General features: G+C 42.5%; 1 protein-coding gene across 3 annotated transcripts in view; it reads left to right on the top strand.

Moving 5' to 3' along the window:
* ADPGK (ADP dependent glucokinase) overlaps nucleotides 1–22,229 on the top strand; it is a 31,346-nt gene extending 9,117 nt beyond the window's left edge. For 2 of the 3 annotated variants that reach the window (XM_058542023.1, XM_058542025.1), the window contains exons 3-7: nucleotides 2,950–3,012; nucleotides 9,660–9,780; nucleotides 15,100–15,296; nucleotides 15,953–16,051; nucleotides 20,653–22,229. In XM_058542023.1, coding sequence (XP_058398006.1) covers nucleotides 2,950–3,012; nucleotides 9,660–9,780; nucleotides 15,100–15,296; nucleotides 15,953–16,051; nucleotides 20,653–21,207 — 1,035 coding nt within the window. In that variant the 3' untranslated portion in view covers nucleotides 21,208–22,229. The remainder of the gene's footprint in view (nucleotides 1–2,949; nucleotides 3,013–9,659; nucleotides 9,781–15,099; nucleotides 15,297–15,952; nucleotides 16,052–20,652) is intronic. The other variant, XM_058542024.1, reaches the window with a different exon arrangement.
* The last annotated feature ends 542 nt before the right edge of the window (nucleotides 22,230–22,771 follow it).

The following is a 22,771-nucleotide window of genomic DNA, read 5'->3' as shown; positions in this document are numbered from 1 at the left end:
CCCCGCTCCCAGTTTCTGGTTCAGTGTATGTGGCATGGGACCCAAGAATTTACCCTTCCAGCAAATTTCCTGGTTATATTGATGCTGTTTGTTTTGAGAACCACTGGTCAACAGGGTAGACCCTGTCAGACTTAGAACTTAGGCCCACCTGGTGATCATAAACAAAGCCCTGGGGCCTGCATGGTCCAACACTTCCTCAAGGCTCAACGGAGTGACAGGCAGTGCTGGGGCTGGAGACCCAACTGTGACTCGCTGAGGACTCTGGAGCCCTCAGCCCAGCACACCCCCTGCTCCCCGTGCCCTCCCATCTCCTGAGGCAAGTTTTGGTGGTTTGTTTAAGCATCTCTCCGCCTCACCCCATCCCACCACCAGTTCTTTTTACTCACGTCAAGTCTTCCTTTGGCTAGTCATCACATTCTGGGTGTGGTTCTCACTAGGGAAGCTTTTAATGCCACTTTTAATGGGTACCTTTCACAGGCCATTCTTTTTTTTTTTTTTTAAAGATTTTATTTTTATTTTTATTTTTTTCCCCCCAAAGCCCCAGTAGATAGTTGTATGTCATAGCTGCACATCCTTCTAGTTGCTGTATGTGGGACTCAGCCTCAGGATGGACGGAGAAGTGGTGCCTCGATGCGCACCCGGGATCCGAACCCGGGCCACCAGCATCGCAGCGCGTGCACCTAACCACCGAGCCACAGGGCCGGCCCCACAGGCCATTCTTTATGATCATTTTTATTTTGATAACTTTTAAGATTTTAAAGTTTTTTTTCCCTTTGAAGCTGCCCATTTGAACATTAGAAATGGGCACAGGCATTACCCAGCTGAGTTTCTAAAGGAAAGAGCAAGCTGTTAAAATTTCAGTTAGTCATTTTGACAGCTGAGCTCAGTAAGATTCTGATCTCTTATGAAGGAATCTTAGTTCTAACGTGATGACAAGTCTACTGCTTAAAAGTCTTTGTGATCATGGTAGTTAAACCACCAATTTGATTTTTATTGTATTCTCTTCTGCCTTGATCCTGCCTTTTGTTTCATAATGCAAAAAAATTTCTACAGAAATTTTATCTAGCTTTTAGATCATCCAAATCATTTCTTAACATTATAAAACCTAAAATGTGTTATTTGTCTTACACTAGAGTAACACTTCATTTCGTGCCTTTTCAAACTCTCTTAAACTATAAGCCCCGTGGCTTAGCAGTTAAGTGCACGCGCTCCACTACTGGCGGCCCGGGTTCGGATCCCAGGCGCGCACCGACGCACCACTTCTCCGGCCATGCTGAGGCCACGTCCCACATACAGCAACTAGAAGGATGTGCAACTATGACGTACAACTATCTACTGGGGCTTTGGGGAAAAAAATGGAGGAGGATTGGCAATGGATGTTAGCTCAGAGCTGGTCTTCCTCAGCAAAAGGAGGAAGATTAGCATGGATGTTAGCTCAGGGCTGATCTTCCTCACACACAAAAAAAAAACCTATAAGGCAGATTGACTGATAAACAGCAGTGAATAACTATTACAGGAAAACTCTAACATCCATTTCATAGACTCTTAATACTTCCCCCAAGATTTTTAGTAAATTCTAGCCATCATAGTTAAATAAAAAATTAAGGCTAACGTGTTAAAAGGCCAAATTTCAGCCTATGTATCAAAGAAAGTTTTAAATTTATCTATAGGTGGCTGTTACTGTCCCACCTGAATCCTGTGATTGGTTGACACAAACCTTGGGACGAAAGTGATATCTGGCATCTAGAATTGAATTAGATTGATTAGTCTGTGCCTCTGCGTGGGGCTGAGGACTAGGAAGGTGAGGTGGTAGCATTCCACCCAGGCAAGACTATTGATGAGGATTCTCAACGTTCATAACGACATCAATCTTACGTCCTACTTCTCAGGTTTCCAAGGCATGTGAATCCGTTCTTAATCAGCAACAAGGTATACTAGCCTTGAATTACCTGCCTCCTGCTATAGGTCCTAGGCTGAGAGATGTGGTGTTTAGGAGAGAACATTGCCCATTACTTTTAGAGTTTACTCCCAGGGAAGCCTTTATATTTCCTACTGCATCAGTGTGTTTCTTCCTTTCTCAAAGTTTAGCAACAGACATTTACTGAGCGCTTACTGTAAGAAGAGGATCGTCCCTGCCCTGAAGGAGCTAGACTTGCACTCAGATGATAATAGCCTAAGTGGACAAGGCCTGCAGTAGAAGTTTGTTCAGAGTATAGAAGTAGCGAGGGATCCATAATCCTGTCTGGGAGGGGGTTGTGGAGGCTGAGGGGCAGTAGGGAAAGAAGAACAGAAGGCACTGCAGAAGAGGTGACGCTGCAGCTGATTCTTGAGAAGTGATCAGGGATTTGCCAATGTATGAGAAGGGGCAGGCGTCCAAATCAAAGGAAACGGTGTGCTGAAGGCACAGAGACAGAGAGGGAGGCCGACTTGGAGAGCTGCAGGCATGGCGTGGAAGGGAAGAACAGGAGGTGAAGGTAGAAAGGAAAGCAGAGGGCAGATGAAGAAAAGCCTGCATGCCTCACTTAAGAGTTGGACTTCAGTTAGTTATATACCTATCCAGTGATTTTCAGGAGGAGAGTGAAATAATCATATACTCATTTTAGAAGGATTACTTGTAGAAGATAAGATCTATCCACACTTCTTATGTTTCTTTTATCTGCTCTGGCTGCCTGGAAGCTCAAGGCCAAATTTGATCTACGGTTAACGCAATTATACTAATTTTCATGTTAGCGTATTTGTTTTCTTTGCCTTTCCTTATAACTCACTGTCCTCACTGTATGGGGTTAATGTTTTTATTAACCTTATCTGTCTGTCCTTGTTGTAAAGTCATCTCAAATTTTTCTTGGAAAAAAATGGACTATAAATTAGTTCAATAAATTAAAACATTATTAAGCTTGGGTAACATAGTTATGCTAAAACACTGTCTGATGACCTTGAACTGTCTTACAGCACTATGTAGGAGGAAACGCAGCTTTGATTGGACAGAAACTTGCAGCCAACTCAGATTTAAAGGTAGGTCAAATTCCCAGATTAAAACCTGTGCCTTTCACTAGTGTTTCAGTAATTTTAGGAGCAAGAATGAATGTCTGTTCCTTGATACAATTTATGGACCACCTACTATGTGCCTGACCCTGGGCCTCTTGTTACGAGGCAATATAGTAATAATAGGAGAGGAGTAGTAGCTAATGCTTTCCAAGTGCTTACTTTGTGCCTGAGAGTGTCTTTAATGCTTTACATAGATTATCTCATTTAATCCTTGCAACAACCTATAAGGCTAATTGGTACTGTTGTTGGTACTGTTATTGTCTTGCTTTCCACATAAAGCTTGAGGCATAGAGAAGTTCACAGCTAATAAGAAATGGAGCTTTCTAACCTAGGACCCTAGAGTCCACGTTCTTAAGTACTGGATCATGTAATGGTTAAGAGCATGTGGGCTCTGGAGTCAGTACCTGAGACTGGGGATTATACAGTGATGAGAGAACATGTAGTTGGTGAGCTGGATCCAGAGTGTTGAAAAATGAAGGCCACCAGATGGGGGTCAGTAGGGAAGTGTCTTCAAGTCTTAAACCATTTGGTTTAAGTAGAATTAAAAATTACTGCTATGTTCAGAATAACATCTGAGTAAGAAAGTTCTTTTGCTACAAGTGGAGTAGGTCTGAGGGGAGAGGCCAGCAAGGAGGTTATTGCTGTTGTCCTGCTGTAAAATGATTAAGCTTTGGGTTAGAGCATCCAGGAGAAGAGAAACTTATCTATCTAAAGTCTACTCAAATGCAGTCACTTCGTGCTAGACCATACATGGGGACAAAGAAGATAAATTTAAGATAATCATAAAGATGATTCTGGAATAAATGAACTTGAGAAGTGCAAGATAGATGTGGCTACTGATGATAGAGAAAGGGAACCATAAACAGTCCTCTAGTTTGGGGGAACCAGTCTGAAAATAGAAATATGGGTCAGGGACACAGATTCAAAAGCCTGGAGATGGACCCAGAAATACTGATAGATGATCAGCTGTTTGAGGGGAAAAAATTCATATGGAGCCACACTGTACACCAAGAGATGGATGTGCTTAAATGTGGAGAGCATATATAAAGTGTGAACGTTCACATTTTAATAAGAATTAAAGTTCTCATGAAATTTTAGGGTGGAAGATTCAGATTTTTTTTCAGTCATTATCTTTTTTTTTTTTTTTTTTTGTGAGGAATATCAGCCCTGACCTAACATCTGTGCTAATCCTCCTCTTTTTTGCTGAGGAAGACCAGCTCTGAGCTAACATCTACTGCCAGTCCTCCTCCTTTTTTTCCCCAAAGCCCCAGTAGATAGTTGTGTGTCATAGTTGCACATCCTTCTAGTTGCTGTATGTGGGACGCGGCCTCAGCATGGCCGGAGAAGCGGTGGGTCGGTGCGCGCCCGGGATCCGAACCTGGGCCGCCAGTAGCAGAGCGCGTGCACTTAACTTCTAAGCCACGGGGCCGGCCCTCAGTCATTATCTTTATAGATAGTAATTAACTCCCAGATAGAGAAGATTAGAAATTCCAGGGCTGACCTTCAGAAATATTACCAATTAATGGATAGAAGAAAAGAAAAGATCAGTCATAAGCTCATTAGAGAGAGCCTAGGCCCTTCCCATCAGAATCCTGGGTGTTTATGTGGGTCCCTAAAAGGCTGCCCTCCTGCCCCCGAGAAGTACTGGCCTCTGGGAGGATGACACCCTGGAAGTACTGGGTGAGTATAAGATTGACCTTTCAAAACTGACCTCCCCTGGGACCAGCATTTGCTATTGGTCTTTGGAGAAGCTGGGCCTGGGACCAGTCCCATAGAAAAGCATTCTGGTAAAACAAGTCTGGCCTTGATAGGAGCTTGAGGAGAGAAAAGGGATTTCTGTTATTCAATCCTCATGGCAGTCTAATGAAGTAAGTTATTATCACCCTTTTAAAGATAAGAAAAGAGGTCCAAAGAGGTTAAGTAACATGTTAAGAAGGTCATGTAGCCAGTAAATAATGGAGTGAGGATTCAAACACCACACTCTGCCATGACTTCACCACCCTATACTGCTCTCTCAGAGATTCAGTTTAACAGGCTGAAATTCTTCTCAGCGTGGACAGAGTGATCATCAGAGAATGACTAGAGATTAAGGACTAGGTATTTTCCAAAGGTAATAATAATAGCTAACACTTACATAGTTCTTACTGTATGACAGGCACTGTTTTAAGTCCTTTACATTATATATTAACTCATTTAATCCTCACAATATCCTATAAGGGAAATCCTATTATTATTCCCATTTTGTAGGTAGGAAAAATGAGGCATGGAGAAGTTAAAACTGTTCAAGGTCACATACCTAGTAAGGAGTAGAGCTGGGATTTAAATCCAAGTAGTCTATCTCCAGAGTCCATACTCTTAATGACCTAAGACTCATAAACATAAGCTATATTATGTTTCAGAAATAGACCCTGGTGAATATAGCAAAGGCAGATTTAGTGGAATAGTGAAATAGAAGCCAGATTGCAAGAGGGGAGCAGTGCCTTTACAAAATATGTTTGTGGAACTTAGCCAAGAATTGGGAGTAGATGTTGGATTTTCTCAAATGCTGCTTCTACATCTATTGAGATGATTGTATGGTTTTGGTTTTTTAGTTTGGTATGTCGTAATTACATTGATTTTTCAAATGTTAAACCAACCTTGCCTCCCTGGGATAAACCTTACTTGCTTCTGATGTAGTATCTTTTTTATGTATTGTTAGATTCAGTTTACTAAAATTTTGTTTAAAATTTTTACATCAATTTCCATGAGGGATATTGGTCTGTATTTTTCTTTTCTTGTAAGTCTGTCTGGTTTTGGTCTCAGGATAATACTGACCTTATAGAATGAGTTGGGAAGTATTTCAATTTTTTTTTTTTTTTAGTTTGTATAGAATTGATATTATACCTTCCTTAAATGTTTGTAGAATTCAGCAGTGAAGCCCTCTAGGCCTTGAGTTATTGATGTGGAAAGGTTTTTAATGACAACTTTGATTTTTTTAATAGATATAGAGAAATTCAGATTTTCCATTTCTTGAATGAGCTTTGGTAGTTTTATCTTTCAAGGAATTTGTTCATTTCCTGTAAGTTGAATTTATTGGCATAAAATTAATTATAATATTTCCCTATCCCTTTAAGATCTGTAGTGATGTTATCTCTCTCTTTCCTGATATTGGTAATTTATGTCTTCTTTTTTTCTTGATCAGTTTGGCTAGAGGTTTATCCATTTTATTGGTCTTTTCAATAAGCAAGGAGCTTTTTTTCATTGATTTTTCTCTATTGTTTTTCTCTTTTCTATTTCATTGGTTTCTGTTTATTTTGAATTTAACTTGCTCTTCTTTTTTCTAGTTTCTTAAGGTAGAAGCTGAGGTCATTGATTTGAGACCTTTCTTGCTTTCTGATATAGGTGTTTCTGCTATATAAATTTCCCCGTAAGTACTGCTTTAGCTGCATCCTACAGATTTTGATACATTATGTTTTTATTTTCATTCAGTTCAAAATGCTTTCCAATTTCCCTTTGATTTCTTGAGATGGGCTACTTAATAGCCTATCGATGAACTATTTAGAAGTAAGTTTAGTTTCTAAATATTTGGGGGTTTCCAGATATCTTTCTGATATTAATTTCTATTTTAATTTTATTTATGCTTCTCTAACTCCTATTAAATTTATTGAGAATTTTTTATGGCCTAGAGTATGGTCTGTTTTGGTGAAGTTCCGTGTGCACTTGAAAAGCACCTATATGCTGTTGTTTTGGGGTGGAGTGTTCTGTAAATGTCATTTGGGTCAAGTTGGTTGATAGCATTTTAGTCTTCTTTATTCTTACTGATTTTCTGTCTACTTGATTTATCAATTATTGAGAGAGGGGTATTGACATTTTCAACTATAATTATATCTATTTCTCTTGCAGTTCAGTAACTTTTTGCTTTGTGTATTTTTAAGCTCTGTTAATAGGTATGTAACTGTTTAGGATTGTTACATCCCTTCATGAACTGAGCCTTTTATCATTACCAGGGGTAAAGAAAAACATTTCATAATATTCCAGTTTTCTTTTGATTAGTGTTAGCAGATATGTCTTTTTCCATCCTTCTGCTTTTAACTTATTTGTGTCTTTATATTTAAAATGTATTTTTTGTAGGCAGCATATACTTGGGGCTTGCTTTTTAATACACTTTGACAATCTCTGTCCTTTAATTGGGGTATTTAGACCATTTACATTTAATATGATTGTTGCTATATCAGGTTAGGTTTAAAGCTGACATCTTGCTGTTTGTTTTCTATTTGTCGTCCACCTCTTTTATCTTCCCTTTTTCTCTTTTTCTGCACTCTTTTGGATTATTTTCTGTGATTTCATATTATCTTTCCTGGCTTATTAGCTATAATTCTTTGTTTTGTTATTTTAGTGGTTGCTTTAGGGTTTATAATTAGCTTATCATAGTCTGCTTTCATGTGATATTACTATACCACCACATAGAATGTGAGAACTTTATAAAAGTGTACTTCCATTTCTCCCCTCCCATCTTTATACTATTATTGCCATATAGTTTACTTCTACATATGTTACAAACCTCACACTATGTTGTTAATATTTTCTTTAAACAGTAATTATCTTTTAAAGAGATTTAAATAATAAGAAAAAGATGTTATGTGGTTATCCAGAGTTACCATTTGTGGTTCTCTTCATTCCTTTGTTCAGACCTATGTTCCCATCTGGTATCATTTCCTTCTGCCTGAAGCATTTCCTTTTTTTTTTTTTTTTTTTTTTGTGAGGAGATCAGCCCTGTGCTAACATCTGCCAATCCTCCTCTTTTTTTTTGCTGAGGAAGACTGGCCCTGGGCTAACATCTGTGCCCATCTTCTTCCACTTTATATGGGATGCCGCCACAGCATGGCTTGCCAAGCGGTGCGTCTGTGTGCGCCCGGGATCCGAACCGGCGAACCCCGGGCCGCCGCAGCGGAGTGCGCACACTTAACTGCTTGCGCCACTGGACTGGCCCCAGTGAAGCATTTCCTTTAACATTTCTCATAATGCAGGTCTGCTGGTGATGAATTCTGTCAGATTTTGTATATCTGGAAACTTTTAAGGTAATTTTCTGGGGCGTTTGTAGGGCTTACTCAGTTTTTTTCTGTTTCTTAGGGATCACTGTCCTTTGTTGCCCAGTGTCCACATGTTTTGAAAATCATTGTTTCATAAATTTTATCTGTTTTTTTGTTTTATCAGGCAGGAGAGTAAATCTGGCCCTTGTTATTTCATTTTGGAAGCTAAAGTTCTGGCCACGAATTAAAGAAAAGAAGTACAATGGCAGGGGCTAGCCTTTTCAGAATTGGCAAAGAATAGGCATGTGTCAAGGCAGAGAGGGAGTAAGTCAAGGGGAGGGAGGTCTATTTTCACCCAGAAGCTGGGATTCCTTAGATACGTGCAAGTGCCTCTGTACAAACAAGCAGTTAATTAGCAAGTTAAAACGCCTTTTGAAGCCTCTGGGTGCAGCATATTAAATCTGAAATAGTGTTGATCGTCTCTAGGGACTTTCCTTTAAATCCCAGTCCAAACCCTCATTGTTCAGTGGTTTTGAGTCTGTTAGCCTAGCTTTTTATTGGGGTCCTGGGCTGGCGTGGCAGAAACAGCAGCAAATGTGAAATAGCTTCTAGAAGGGCCAGGGAGAGGCCCAGGTTGGAATTGTAGGTTTTGGAAAAGTTGCATAGCACCTCCCCCCAAACTTTCTGAATCGAGGTGCTCTTTAATTCGCATATGTGGAAGGCTATCCTGTTCACATAAAGCCTGATCCCACAAATTAGGTCACCTGGTTGTGGAGGGTATCGTGATCCTGAGGCTCTTTTCTATACCGTGTACAATTCAAACAGAATTGTTTTCATCTGGCAACTTTGAGCAGCTAACATCCCCTATTTGTTTGCCCACACAGGATGTGAGTAAAGGAAAGAGAGAAAATGGTGTATGGTGTATCTTAGTGTGCTTGGGCTGCCATAATAACAAAATGCCATGCACTGGGGGGGCTTAAACAACACAAATCTATTTTCTCACAGTTCTGGAGGCTAGAAAGTCAAAGATCAAGTTTGCAGCAGAGTTCAATTTCTGGTGAGGGCTCTCTTCCTGGCTTGCAGACCACTGCCTTCTCTGTGTCCTCACATGGCCTTTCTTCAGTGGATATGGTAGAAAAAGAGATCTCTTTCTTCCTTTTCTTATAAGGCCACCAATTCTATTGGATTAGGACCCTACCCATATGACCTCATTTAACCTTAATTACCTCCTAAAAGCCTGATCTCAGAATACCACACATTGGCAATTAGGCTTCAACATATGAATGTTAGGAGGACACAAACATTCAGTCCCTAACAGGGTGTGTGGGATTCAGCAGCTATATAGGTACCTAACATGTGTGCCCCATGTCTTTTGTCAGCCTCTCATTTCTGGGTACATTGTGGCCATACCCTCCAGAGGCCTAAGCCCTGGTAATAGCCCCTCTGCTACATACTTCTTAACCACAAGCTTTCAAAATTAGATTTGGATTCCAGTATTTTGTTGAAATGAATAGACATGGCCTGGATGTACCTTTTCAGTAACTATACAGATTCCATGGGAGAAGGGACAGGTCTCCTGATAGATTTCGAATTGCTTGTCTCCAGGTTCTTCTTTGCGGTCCAGTTGGTCCAAAGCTGCATGAACTTCTTGATGACAATGTATTTGTTCCACCAGAGTCACTGCAGGAAGTGGATGAGTTCCATCTCATTTTAGAGTATCAAGCAGGTAAGAGAAATGAGTAAGTAATGGTGTAAGACTGGTCAGGGGACTGTGTATTGTCACTTGGGATGTGACTGTGCTAGAAATCTATCTTAGTAAATTGGCAAGATCCTGTTCTTGCCATACCAAAGGTTTTCTGACCCCTTGGTTCTACTGAGCTGATACTGCCATTGTCTCAAGGAAAAGTGATAGAGTATTACAACTTGCAGAAAAGTCCCAGGTCTGCAAACATAATTGATCTGAACCCAAGAGAAATCAGGTTGTAGGAAAGCAGGCATCATGAATAAAATGAAAATATGTTAAAGATGCATATATAAAGTTTTTCTTTGTTACTCAGAAAAGAGAAGAGCAGGTAACATCTGCTCAGCTCTGTGCTGGATTCTGCCCTAGGCCTTTCTGGCCAACTGTTCCAAGCTGCTTAGGATTGGTTCCAGGCCTTTGGCAAACTTCCTTTGAAGCATTTTTTTTTTTTAATTTTTAAAGATTTTATTTATTTATTTTTTCCCCCCCAAAGCCCCAGTAGATAGTTTTATGTCATAGCTGCACATCCTTCTAGTTGCTGTATGTGGGACGCGGCCTCAGCATGGCCGGAGAAGCGGTGCACGCCCGGGATCCGAACCCGGGCCGCCAGCATCAGAGGGTGCGCACTTAACCGCTAAGCCACAGGGCCGGCCCTCTTTGAAGCATTTTATTCTCCCTTGGGTGTGTAAGTAGGAGTGTTTTGTAGTTAACAACACGTACATTATTTCCCATTATATAATGTTCCAGTGTTTATAAATCCAAATCCACCCCATCTTACCCGAACCCCAGCAGATTTTGTTATACAGACTAGAAATCTGATTTCTGAGAGAATCCTAAATACCTAAATATATTTTAATTCTGTTTATTTGATTCCCTATATTAGCTGTTGTACCTTTCCTCTGCTCACACTCAGACTCTTGAATTTCTGATTCGATGCATTATTAATTCAAGTTAAAGACTCCAGCATCTAAACTGACTGATTGGTACCTTAAAGCAGTACTTACTTAGTACGCTTCAGTGAACTGCTTCCAAGTCAGACAATTAAGAGAAACGCACCTGCTAGAGTAATTAACTTTAATGTAAGATAGGAAATATAGTGCTTCTTGAAAATTATGCCTTTCTCTAAGTACAGAAAAGGAATTGTTTCTCATTTCTGGTTCTCTTTAGGGTGCTTACTGGAATCAGTTAGGAAGGGCAGGGTCTGAAAATTTGGGACAGAATGTTGAAGCAGGCGATTCACATTTAATGATACACAAGTTTTGAGTTTCTCCCAGTTTTTATTTCCCCAAGTGGGAAGTCAGAGTGACAGTTCTTACTGCCTGAAGATTGTGGTAAGGATTAAGAGGTTAGTGTGGCTGAGCACTGTGAGCTCTTTAAATGAAGGGCATGAACGTGACTGTTGACTGGAAGAGTCTAGAATAGCTAAAGGTATGCCTTGGAGGTGCTGCTGCTCCTGCTACCAGTTCCAGATTCGTCTCACTTCCACCCTGCTGGCACTCTCATCATGAATGCGGGACCTTTCTGGTTCCTGGTTTCTATCATTTTCCCTGGTGACCGCAGAGTAGAAAGACTGGTTTCTTTAACGAGACACAGCTGTTGACAGCTGTGACTTGTATGTAGTTAAGAAGACAGCATAGCTTATCTTGAAAGGAGATTGTCTCTATCCTTGGATTTATAAGCTTCACACTTCAGTCTTTCTTTTCTATGCCTTATTTTCTTAGTACAAAGCAGTGGCCTTCCACTAAGCTTTATGTGAAGTTACATTTTCATCAGCCCCTGGAGGGAACCTAGTCTGATGGCAGCAGGCCTTGGGTCAGCTCTCTTAACAGAAATCCATCCCCAGTGTCTCTCTGACCTAGATGGATAAATTCCCAGAGAGGATTTGTCAACTTTTTTCCCCTCCTTCTCTCCTACAAGACTTCCCCAGAGAAGTTTATTTTCAGGGTTTGGGCTGGGGATGCAGTGAGTCACTTCATAGGTTTTGCTGACTTACTGGCTGAAGGGTGGGATCATAAATTGAGAGAAGAGATCATGTAAAGAAATAAATTCAAAGCTTTGTGAGGAAAGAGGGGCATTGACTATTATTATGGGCTCACTGTGTCTGAGTTTCAGTCATTTTGCTTCTCAGGCCACTCCATCAGTCCTGTGTCCTGTGGAAACAGGCAGTGTAACTCCTTGTCTTTGCCTTGCGGAAGCTGTTTATTTTTGCCTCTCTTACTTTTTCCTTGAAGAAATTATTTTGATGCTGGGTGGCTCTTCTCTCCTAGGTTAAGTTAGGCCGTGCTTCTTAGCAGCTTCACCCTTTAAGGGTCCGTTCTAGGTCTTGCCCAATGGAGAACACTAATGTCATGTATTTTTCCCATTGTACAGAGTCTTATTAATTGGGGAAATGTTGGATTTGGAGTTCACACCCATAGTTTTTGTTTTCATGGGTATTTAAGTCATTGGTCTGTTCTCTTGTTCACTTGTTCTTTTGCTAATTCACTCACATTATACTCCAGGTGCAATGTGAGGCAGTAGGAATATGATGATAGAAGACGTGGGCCCTGCCCTTGGCTCACAGTTCACTGCAGGAAATGGACTCTTGAACAAATGATTGCAAAATCATGTACCAGGTCCTATAACAGGGTACAGCAGTGGCCCCAGGAAGGAAGTAATTGAGTTTGCTTGGTGGTGGCAGAGTTAGGAAAGGCTTCATAGGGGAGGCCGTCCTTGTGTTGGGTCTTGAGAGACAAAGTAGAGTTGGACTGCTGCAGTCAGCTCTGTGAACCACCACTGGTTATTTTCTTTGGACAAATGGTAAGACATGGGCCAGCAGTTAAGAATAAAAGAGTGTAGTGTTTTAACAAATATAACCGTTGTAGCGGGGTTTAGTAAATAGGTAATGTCTTTTTTTTCTGCTTTCATAGATTTTTATACAAATAACCCACATATAAAAGGTTTTTCAGAGGAATGGATTCAGTAAAGCTGAATTCAAAGCAAAGGAAGGATGGGTTCTCACAGCCTGGACACCTGCTCTAGAGTCAGCCCTCCACACTCAGCACACATGCACGTGCTCCCCACCAGGGGGCAGGGCTTCTGTCTGGAGAGGCCATTGTAGAAAGGAGGAGGCAGGTTGCTGACTGCAGTTGGCAGATCAACCTGCAGGATGAGGAAGCCTTGCTGTGGTTTGTCTGCCTTGGGGATGAACTTTCTGTGGGAATATCCAGTAAAGATAGTGTAGGGGAGGAAGACAAATCCTCTACCCTCTGTGTCCTTCTGGCTGGGTATGAATTAAATTGACATGAGACAGAATAACAGGAGAAAATCAAACAAAGCTTTATAACATGTGTACATGGGAGACACTCAGGAAAACTGAGCAACTCGCCAAAATGGCTGAGGTTGTCACCTTAAATAGCATCTTCAGCAAAAGACAAAGGAGGGTGTTGGGGGTAGTGGTTTGGCACTTCAAAGGGGAGGAAGGCAATTCACATGGAGATGGAAAAAGCAGATGTTTGGGAAACAGAACTGTGATAAGAATGGGCTTAGCAAGGACCCTCCCGGTCTGTCAATACCCAGAGTTATTTATGGTGATGGCCTGTCCTGGGGACAGGCCTTTTATCTTAAATTCTTTTAGGCAGTTAGGGGCAAAGTTTCTTTCAGAGTCTTTTGTTTCTTTCAGAAAAGTTAGGGGCAAAGTTTCTTTCAGAGTCTTTTGTTCTTAAAAATAATCAAGCCAAGGCAAAGAGACACATTTTGGGGTGGCCAATTCTGATTCCCCACAATAGAGACCAGTGAAAAACTAAATTTCAATGTATGGACTTTAGTTTTATAATTGGGACAAATCCTGTATGTGGAGGGAAAGCTGTGTAAGCCTGGATCACAAATCCTTGCCCCCAAGTCTCTGGGAGCACATCCATGCTGGTGGTGACTGGCTCCCTCTGGTGCTCAGTGGGGAAGGCCTCATTTAGGAATTGCCCTAAGCAGTAGCCCTTAGACTGATTGATTTCAAGATTTTCAGGTCTTTATGGAGAAGAATGTGAGTTCTGCATGGTAAAGTCTCCGACCATGAAGCTTCACCAAGTGACCTCGGAGAGGGCCTCCTTGTCACCTTCCTGCTTTAGGACTCACGGCAATAGCACACTCCTTTTGAAAACTTGGCAGCTGTGGGGTCTTAATCGGTAGTTCTTTACCTGACTGCACATCAGGCTCTCCTAGGGTGGGGCCTTGCTACCTGTACATTAAAAACTAGGTTCCCCAGGAGATTCTGATGCATTGCCAGTGCTGAGAGCCCCTCCTATAGATGTGCACAGACTCCAAACTCCTTCCCCACCAGAAGACCCAACCAAGAATGGATCTGGCCCCCCCCCGCCTGGATCAGATTAGCAGCTACTGAGTAGGCACTCTATGCAGGGGTTTGTGACAGGTGCCAAGGGAATCAAAGACATACAGTATTCCCTTTAAAGAGCTGGCAGTCTGTCTGGGGAGATGTGGCACAAATGTGTGAAAAGTTAAGTAATGATATAGGTTTGAATACTGTTTCAAAATGGTGGAAGAGATAACTCAAAGCAAAACCATGTAAAGGAGAGTCTCTGTGGATGCTCAAAGTGGTGAAAGTGCAGCCAGGCTGGAGCAGTCAGCAACCATCTAAGGAGGAAGTAACACTTGAACTTGTTCTTGAACAGTCATTATTCCAAAGCAACTCATTCAGAGGAGGCTTGAGCAGCCAGAGACTCTTACCTTCTGGATCAGGTGCCCGGAAACCACCAGCGGGCAGCAGGGAGGAAGGGGTGCAGTCAGCTTGACTCTTGGAACTTCAGCCTCCCTAGGTCCCAACTAAATGAAAGGTGCTCAGGGCGCTGCTATGAGGTGGAAAGTGCTTTGAGAAAGGCAGCATGTCTGTATTCAGGGACATGCATGGTATGCACCATGTGCTGCTACCTGGAAGTCATGCTCCCACTCTGACTGGGAAAGGACACTGGCATCCTCTGTTTGAGAGCTCAGTGGACAGTAGAGCTTTCCTGGGACTCGAGGGGAGCTAATTGCCAGCCCCTCGACAAAGGCATACAGCATAGCACCCATACTGTGTTTCTGTGTTTTTGTTGGGTTGGGGTTGGGGTTTTTGGTTTGTTTGTTTCTTTACTGACCACTGTCCTCCTGGATGCGATGCCATGCTTATCTTCAGCCATTGTAGCCAGGGTCCACTCAGCCAGAAACCAGCCTGCCCAGAGCCAAGGCTCTAGTGAGGCCCCTGCAAGCCCCCCACAGCTAGGAGACTTAAAGCCTCTTCCTTTTCTTCCCATTGTGTTGACTGGGCTTTTCTAGGGGAGGAGTGGGGCCAGTTAAAAGCTCCCCATGCCAACCGATTCATCTTCTCCCACGACCTCTCCAACGGGGCCATGAATATGCTGGAGGTGTTTGTGTCTAGCCTGGAGGAGTTTCAGCCAGACCTGGTGATCCTCTCTGGATTGCACATGATGGAGGGACAAAGCAAGGAGCTCCAGAGGAAGAGACTCTTGGAGGTAATAGCACTGTTACAGAATTTCACAGATCTCAGCTAGTGTTTTTCTTCAGATTCCTGCCTTTCTTGCTCTCTGCAGCTTGTGCTGCCTTGTCCTTGGTCCTGGCCTCCCCAGGGCATATCATGGCAGCTGGCTCTGAAGCCTGCCTCCTACTCCAGTGAGGCACCTCACGGTATTCTTTCGGGCACAGGCAGTGGCTTGAGTAGGACAGGTCAGAACATCTTCTTGCCTGAGCCTCTGCATCCTGTGCTAAAGTGAATGTGGCTGCAAGCTACGGTGTTTGTAGTTTGTGTCCTCTGTGTCATCTGTACCATCTCACTTCACATCGGCTGTGCTGCAGTTCCTGCAGATTCTTACAGCAGTTGAAGCCGCCTCCTCAGTTTAGGTCCCCAAGAATAGGCTGGCTATCTGAACATACAGGGGCGGGTCTTTGTGCTCTCTGAGTCTATAACCCCAGCAACTCTCTGCAGAACTGAATTTTCCCTGTTGGGAAAAGCATCCCTCGTCCACAGAGGCCATGGCGACCCACATGGCGTGGAGCTTTCATGAGGATGCAAAGGCAGTGACAGGAGGCATTGACTCTCAGGACCTGATCCTTCCCTCTTGCCTGACTTCCTTCTATTTCTAATGGCAATGCTCTCCTCTTCTCTTTGCAGGTTGTGACCTCCATTTCTGACGTCCCCACTGGCATTCCAATTCACCTAGAGCTGGCCAGTATGACCAACAGGGAGCTCATGAGCAGCATGGTGCTTCAGGTAACCACACGGGCAGCACGTGGGGCCCTCTTTGGTCCTGACCCTCATGGGGTCTTGCAGAGAAACACCTTTGTCAGGTGAGACTGGCTCACTGAGATGTGGATGTCATGTCACTCAGACCTAGGTCCACGGACATCCAAATAAGCAGCCAGAACTGTTCTGGAACAGGATCTCCTTCTAGGTTAAAAATACGGCAGTGTGACTGATGGGTTCTTGGGTTGTGTTTCTCCTTCTGGAATGGGGAAGTTAGAAATGAATGGCTTTTGCAGTAGAACTTAAGGGAGAAAACTGAAGTCCAGCTTAGCTGCTTTCAGTTGAACTCAAGAAGCTCAGAGAAAGAAAACTTTGGGTGAGCTTCACTCCCTCACCACCAGGCATCCAGGTGTTCAACCCCTGCCTTTGGACAGCAGCAGTGATTAGATAAATCCAAGAGTGTGATACTTTTTGTTTGTTTGTTTGTTTATTGCAGTAACATTGGTTTATAACATTGTATAAATTTCAGGTGTACATCATTATACTTCTGTTTCTGCATGGATTACATCATGTTCTCATGTTCACCACCCAAATACTAATTACAGTCCATCACCACACACATGTGCCTAATTATCCCTTTCGCCCTACTCCTTCCCCTCCTCCCCTCTGGTAACCACCAATCCAATCTCTGTCTCTATGTGTTTGTTTGTTGTTGTTATTATCTACTACTTAATGAGGGAGATCATACTGTATTTGACCTTCTCCCTCTGACTTATTTCACTTTGCATAATACCCTCAATGTCCATCCATGTTGTCACAAATGGCTGGATTTCATCGTTTCTTGTGGCTGAGTAGTATTCCATTGTGTATATATACCACATCTTCTTTATCCGTTCGTCCCTTGATGGGTACTTAGGTTGCTTCCAAGTCTTGGCTATTGTGAATAATGCTGCAGTGAACACAGCGGTGCATGTATCTTTACGCACTGGTGTTTTCACATTCTTTGGATAAATACCCAGCAGTGGAATAGCTGGATCGTATGGTAGTTCTATCCTTGATTTTTTGAGGAATCTCCATACTGTGTTCCATAGTGGCTGCACCAGTTTGCACTCCCACCAGCAGTGTATGAGAGTTCCCTTCTCTCCACATCCTCTCCAACACTTGTTGTTTGCTGTCTTGTTAATTATAGCCATTCTGATGGGCATGAGGTGATACCTCATTGTAGTTTTCATTTGCATTTCCCTGATAGTTAATGATGTTGAACATCTTTTCATGTGTCTGTTGGCCATCTGTATATCTTCTTTGGAGAAACGTCTGTTCAGGTCTTTTGCCCATTTTTTAATCGGGTTGTTAGTTTTTTTGTTGTTGAGATGCGTGAGTTCTTTATATATTTTGGAGATTAACCCCTTATCAGATGTATGGTTTGCAAATGTCTTCTCCCAATTGTTAGGTTGTCTTTTCGTTTTGTTGATGGTTTCCTTTGCTGTGCAGAAGGTTTTTAGTTTGATGTAGTCCCATTTGTTTATTTTTTCTATTGTTTCTCTTGCCCGGTCAGACATGGTGCTTGAAAATACGTTGCTAAGACAGATGTGGAAGAGCGTACTGCCTGTGTTTTCTTCTAGAAGTTTCATGGTTTCAGGTCTTACATTCAAGTCTTTAATCCATTTGGAGTTAATTTTTGTGTATGGTGTAAAGTAATGGTCTACTTTCATTTTTTTGCATGTGGCTATCCAGTTTTCCCAACACCATTTGTTGAAGAGACTTTCCTTTCTCCATTGTATGTTCTTGGCTCCTTTGTCGAAGATTAGCTGTCCATAGATGTGTGGGTTTATTTCTGGGCTTTCGATTCTATTCCATTGATCTGTGTGTCTGTTTTTGTGCCAGTACCATGCTGTTTTGGTTACTATAGCTTTGTAGTATATTTTGAAGTCAGGGAGTGTGATACCTCCAGCTTTGTTCTTTTTTCTCAGGATTCCTTTAGCTATCCGGGGTTTGTTGTTGTTGCATATAAATTTTAGGATTCTTTGTTCTATTTCTGTGAAAAATGTTGTTGGAACTTTGATAGAGATTGCATTGAATCTATAGATTGCTTTAGGAAGTATGTACATCTTAACAATGTTAATTCTTCCAGTCCAAGAGCACAGATTATCTTTCTATTTCTTTGTGTCTTCTTTAATTTCTTTCAGCAGTGTTTTATAGTTTTCAGTGTAGAGATCTTTCACCCAAGAGTGTGATGCTTAAGAATACAGACTTTGGGGCCAGCCCTGTGGCTTAGCGGTTAAGTGCGCGCGCTCCGCTACTGGCGGCCCGGGTTCGGATCCCGGGTGCGCACCAACGCACCGCTTCTCTGGCCATGCTGAGGCTGTGTCCCACATACAGCAACTGGAAGGATGTGCAGCTATGACATACAACTATCTACTGGGGCTTTGGGGAAAAAAGGAGGAGAATTGGCAATAGATGTTAGCTCAGAGCCAGTCTTCCTCAGCAAAAAGAGGAGGATTAGCATGGATGTTAGCTCAAGGCTGATCTTCCTCACAAAAAAAACAAAAACAAAGATACAGACTTTAGAAACCTGGGTTGGAATGCCAGCTTTGCATTTGCTAGCTTTATGAACTTAGGCAAGTTACTTAACCTTTCATTTTATTGTTGTTTAACCTTTTTAATGGGTAATTTATTCATATGGTTCAAAACCCAAAAAATATTAAAAGATACATGAAGAAGTCTCCCTCCCTCCGGCCATCTATACCCACTGTTATTAATCTCCTTATTAGTTTCAACTGTATCCCTCCAGAGTTGCTGTGTACATATATAAACAAGTATGGGAATATATCTTTATTTTTTCATCCTTGTTTACCCAAAAAGATAAATAGCATACTGAATACACTGTTCTACACTTGGCCTTTTTTCACTAATGAATTTTGGGGATCTTTTCTCTATCATCACATGGAGAACGTCCTCAGTCTTTTCAGAGCCCTGAGGTTGAAAGGAATGTGTGGGTGTACCTCATTTCATTTAACCTGAACCTTCTTGATGGGCATTTGGTTTAGTGTCCTTTGCTATTCCATACAGTGTTGCAACAAATAACTTTGTGCATGATTTTATTTTGTCCATGAGCAAGTACATGTGTATGATAAGTTCTCAGAAGTAGAATAGCTGGAGTAGAGCATAAAAAGCATTTCTAAGTTTGATATTGCCAAATTGCCCTCCATGAGAATTGTACCAATTTACTTCCGCTAGAACTCTTTACAAATGCTTATTTCCTCATCTCCTTGCCACCGGAATGTGATTAGAAACATGCATTCTTACCAATCTGACAGGTGAGAAATGATATTTCAGGATAGTTTCTTTTTAATAGACTTTGCTTTTTAGGTTCACAGCAAAAGTGAGCAGAATGTAGAGAGTTTGCATATACCCCCTGCCCATCCACATCCACAGCCTCCCCCCACCCATCAACATCCCACTGCACCAGAGTGGGACATTTCTTAGAGTCAGTGAACCTACATGCACACGTCACTATCACCCAAAGTGTATGGTTTACATTACGGTTCACTCTTGGTGTTTTTCATTATAGTTTTTATTTGCATTTCTCTTTTGAGGTTATCTTTTCACTTTTTGAAAAACAAGCCATTTTTATTTCATTTTCTGTATGTCTCCTTAACCTTTCTGAGCCTCAGTCCCCTTATCTGTAAAAAAGAGGCCATCCCTGCTTCCCTCAGAGGGTTACAGTAAGAGCTGAATGAAATAAAGCCATTAGCTCGGTGCCTGGCACAGAACATGCAGTAAATGGCAGTGCTATTACATTAGCAAAGGCTAGGCCATTGACCTTTAAATACGTAAATAAATACACATGCATGTGCGTGCAGGCGTGCACACACACACCTACCTACCTACCTACATACATAGCGGGGCTCGTCTCTCTCGCACAGAAATTCACCTTATGTGCAGTTCTCTGGCTCTAAAGATGAAAGTGCTAAAGTAAGAAAGATAGTGAGGTGGACATAGTGGTTCCCCTAAAGATAGAAAACAGGCTCACAGCCCCTGTTTGGTACCCTTTTCTGCACAGTGTTATTATTAAATACAGTCTTCCTAACCCATACCTGCTTTAAAAGCTTAGATCTAACCTGAAACTATTCTCCTTACTTCTTGGTGTTTTGTACACGGAACCATTGCAACCCTGACTGTTGCTAGGGCCTTCTCCGTTTTACTGGTGTAACACCTGCTGACATTCAGGAGCTGAGTCACGTTCCGTCAATGGTGAGAGGATCTGCTGTGTGTGCAAAGGCAAAAGCTGGGCACCATGGAAAGAAATACAAAATATGTACACCTCTGCCCTTTGTCTTATAATGGTGTATAACAAATGACTGGGTCTAAAACGGTGTTACCGCAACTTTCTGGTTTATCCCAAGTGATAATGAAGGTGGAGATGGTTAGAGGTTAATAGCCACAACAGTGACCTATGATCTGTCACTTCCCCACCACAGACTTCAGGGGCAGGGAGTCTCGTGAAAGATGAAAGAAGAAAGATGCCATCCTGCCTTCCTTCCCTGACTTTAGTCATAGGCTGTGTCCTAAGATATCTTAGGAGCTAGATGTCCATCAGAAAGAGACCTCCGTTTTGTTTTTGTTAGCAGGTCTTTCCCGCAGTGACGTCCCTTGGGCTGAATGAACAGGAGCTGTTATTTCTCAGCCAGTCGGCATCTGGACCTCACTCCTCTCTCTCTTCCTGGAACGGGGTTCCTGATGTGGGCATGGTCAGTGACATCCTCTTTTGGATCCTGAAGGAACATGGGAGGAGTAAAAGCAGAGCCTCAGACCTCACCAGGATCCACTTCCACACGCTGGCCTACCACATCCTGGCGACTGTGGACGGATACTGGGCCAACCAGCTGGCGGCCGTGGCTGCAGGAGCTCGCGTGGCTGGAACACAGGCCTGTGCAACAGAAACCATAGATGCCAGCCAAGTGTCTCTGAGGGCACCCCAAGAGTTCATGACTTCCCACTCGGAGGCAGGCTCCAGGATCGTAGTAAACCCAAATGAGCCAGTAGTAGAATGGCACCGGGAGGGAACATCCTTCCACTTCACACCAGTGCTGGTGTGCAAAGATCCTATTCGAACTGTGGGCCTTGGAGACGCCATTTCAGCCGAAGGACTCTTCTATTCAGAAGTACACCCTCACTATTAGGAAGGTGGTTGTGGGTAATTTTTCTGAAGGAGGAGAACTAGCCAACTTAAGAATGACAGGAATTAAGTGGTTTGGAAAATAGGACTGAGGATGTCAAAACAGTTTCTAGATCGAACTGAAAGACAGCCAAAGAAACAACAGATTAAACTATATCAGATACATTCCATCCTGTTGACAATTACATGAAAACATTTCAGGTTTTAATCAAAATTTAGCTATCTACTAACAAAACTGGATTTTTGTTTTTTTATGTTGTATGTTACAGGGGTAAAAACTTGATTCCCATATCCCCAATTTATGAAGCATCATCAGGTATTTAGGCCAAACTTCTTCACCCTCAAGAGCATGTCAGCTGGAGAAAGCACTTCCCTCCTTGCCCACTTCAGAAGTGCATGCTTGCTCACCCACACTCCTCGTCTCCAGTGGAGCCCAGTGTGAAGTTCTTGGGTTCTCTCAGCTCAGCGCTCATGGGCAGAATCATGGTTTCCATTCAGTGTTATAATGAAAATATTTAATGAGCACACCTTCTCAGTCTTCTGCTCTCAAACAGGACAGAGCCACAAGTAAGGACAAAACAGTCCCTCCTGTGCTTCCTAGTTGCAGCAGAGGCTGAGAGCCTTGAGGAGCCTTCGAAGGAGTCAGCCATTCAGCACTTGACCAACAGGGCAGCACTGTGAGCGGAAGGGCTATGCCTTCCTGTCCTGGCTCCTTAGACTGTAGGCTGGCTGGTCAGAGGCTGCTGTGCCTGGGCCCAACCCCATCACCCAGCTCTGGACATGCTTTCTGCATTAGAAGACTGATCTTTGTTCATTCTGATCCTTGAAGGAGTTTCCTTTTACAACTGGAATGTGCTTCTGTGTGTATAACAGATCATATATGTTTTACATTGACACATCATAGCCATTAAAAAGTTTGACCTCATAAGAGCCCAGGATCATGAATAAATTTATGTATTTATTTTTTTATAAATCAAGATTTCTGTGTGCTTTTAAATATATTAAAAACAATTTACATTTCGGGAATCCTAAGTCTATTTGTAATTGGTTTTGTTTCCACCACCACTCTGGAGCCAGATAAAATATAAATCATTCTGGGCCGGCCCTGTGGCTTAGCAGTTAAGTGCGTGCGCTCCGCTACTGGCAGCCCGGGTTCAGATCCCGGGTGCGCACCGACGCACCGCTTCTCCGGCCATGCTGAGGCTGCATCCCACATACAGCAACTAGAAGGATGTGCAACTATGACATACAACTATCTACTGGGGCTTTGGGGGGGGGGTGGGAAGGAGAAGGATTGGCAATAGATGTTAGCTCAGAGCCGGTCTTCCTCAGCAAAAAGAGGAGGATTAGCATGGATGTTAGCTCAGGGCTGATCTTCCTCACACACACACACACACACACACACACACACACACACAAATATATATATAAATATATATACATATATATATCATTGCGATCTTGACTTGTGAGTTAGATGTTACTCTGCTATTGAGATATTTGGTTACCTTGTCTTCCCCATCACTGGGTTAGGCAGTCCCTCACACAGAGCCTGAGCTATAGGTCTG

The sequence above is a fragment of the Diceros bicornis genome, chromosome 5 (assembly GCF_020826845.1).
Source record: "Diceros bicornis minor isolate mBicDic1 chromosome 5, mDicBic1.mat.cur, whole genome shotgun sequence".
Taxonomy (NCBI): Eukaryota; Metazoa; Chordata; class Mammalia; order Perissodactyla; family Rhinocerotidae; genus Diceros; species Diceros bicornis.
The sequence above is the reverse complement of the archived record's forward strand: the minus strand, read 5'-3'. Positions and strand labels throughout refer to the sequence as shown.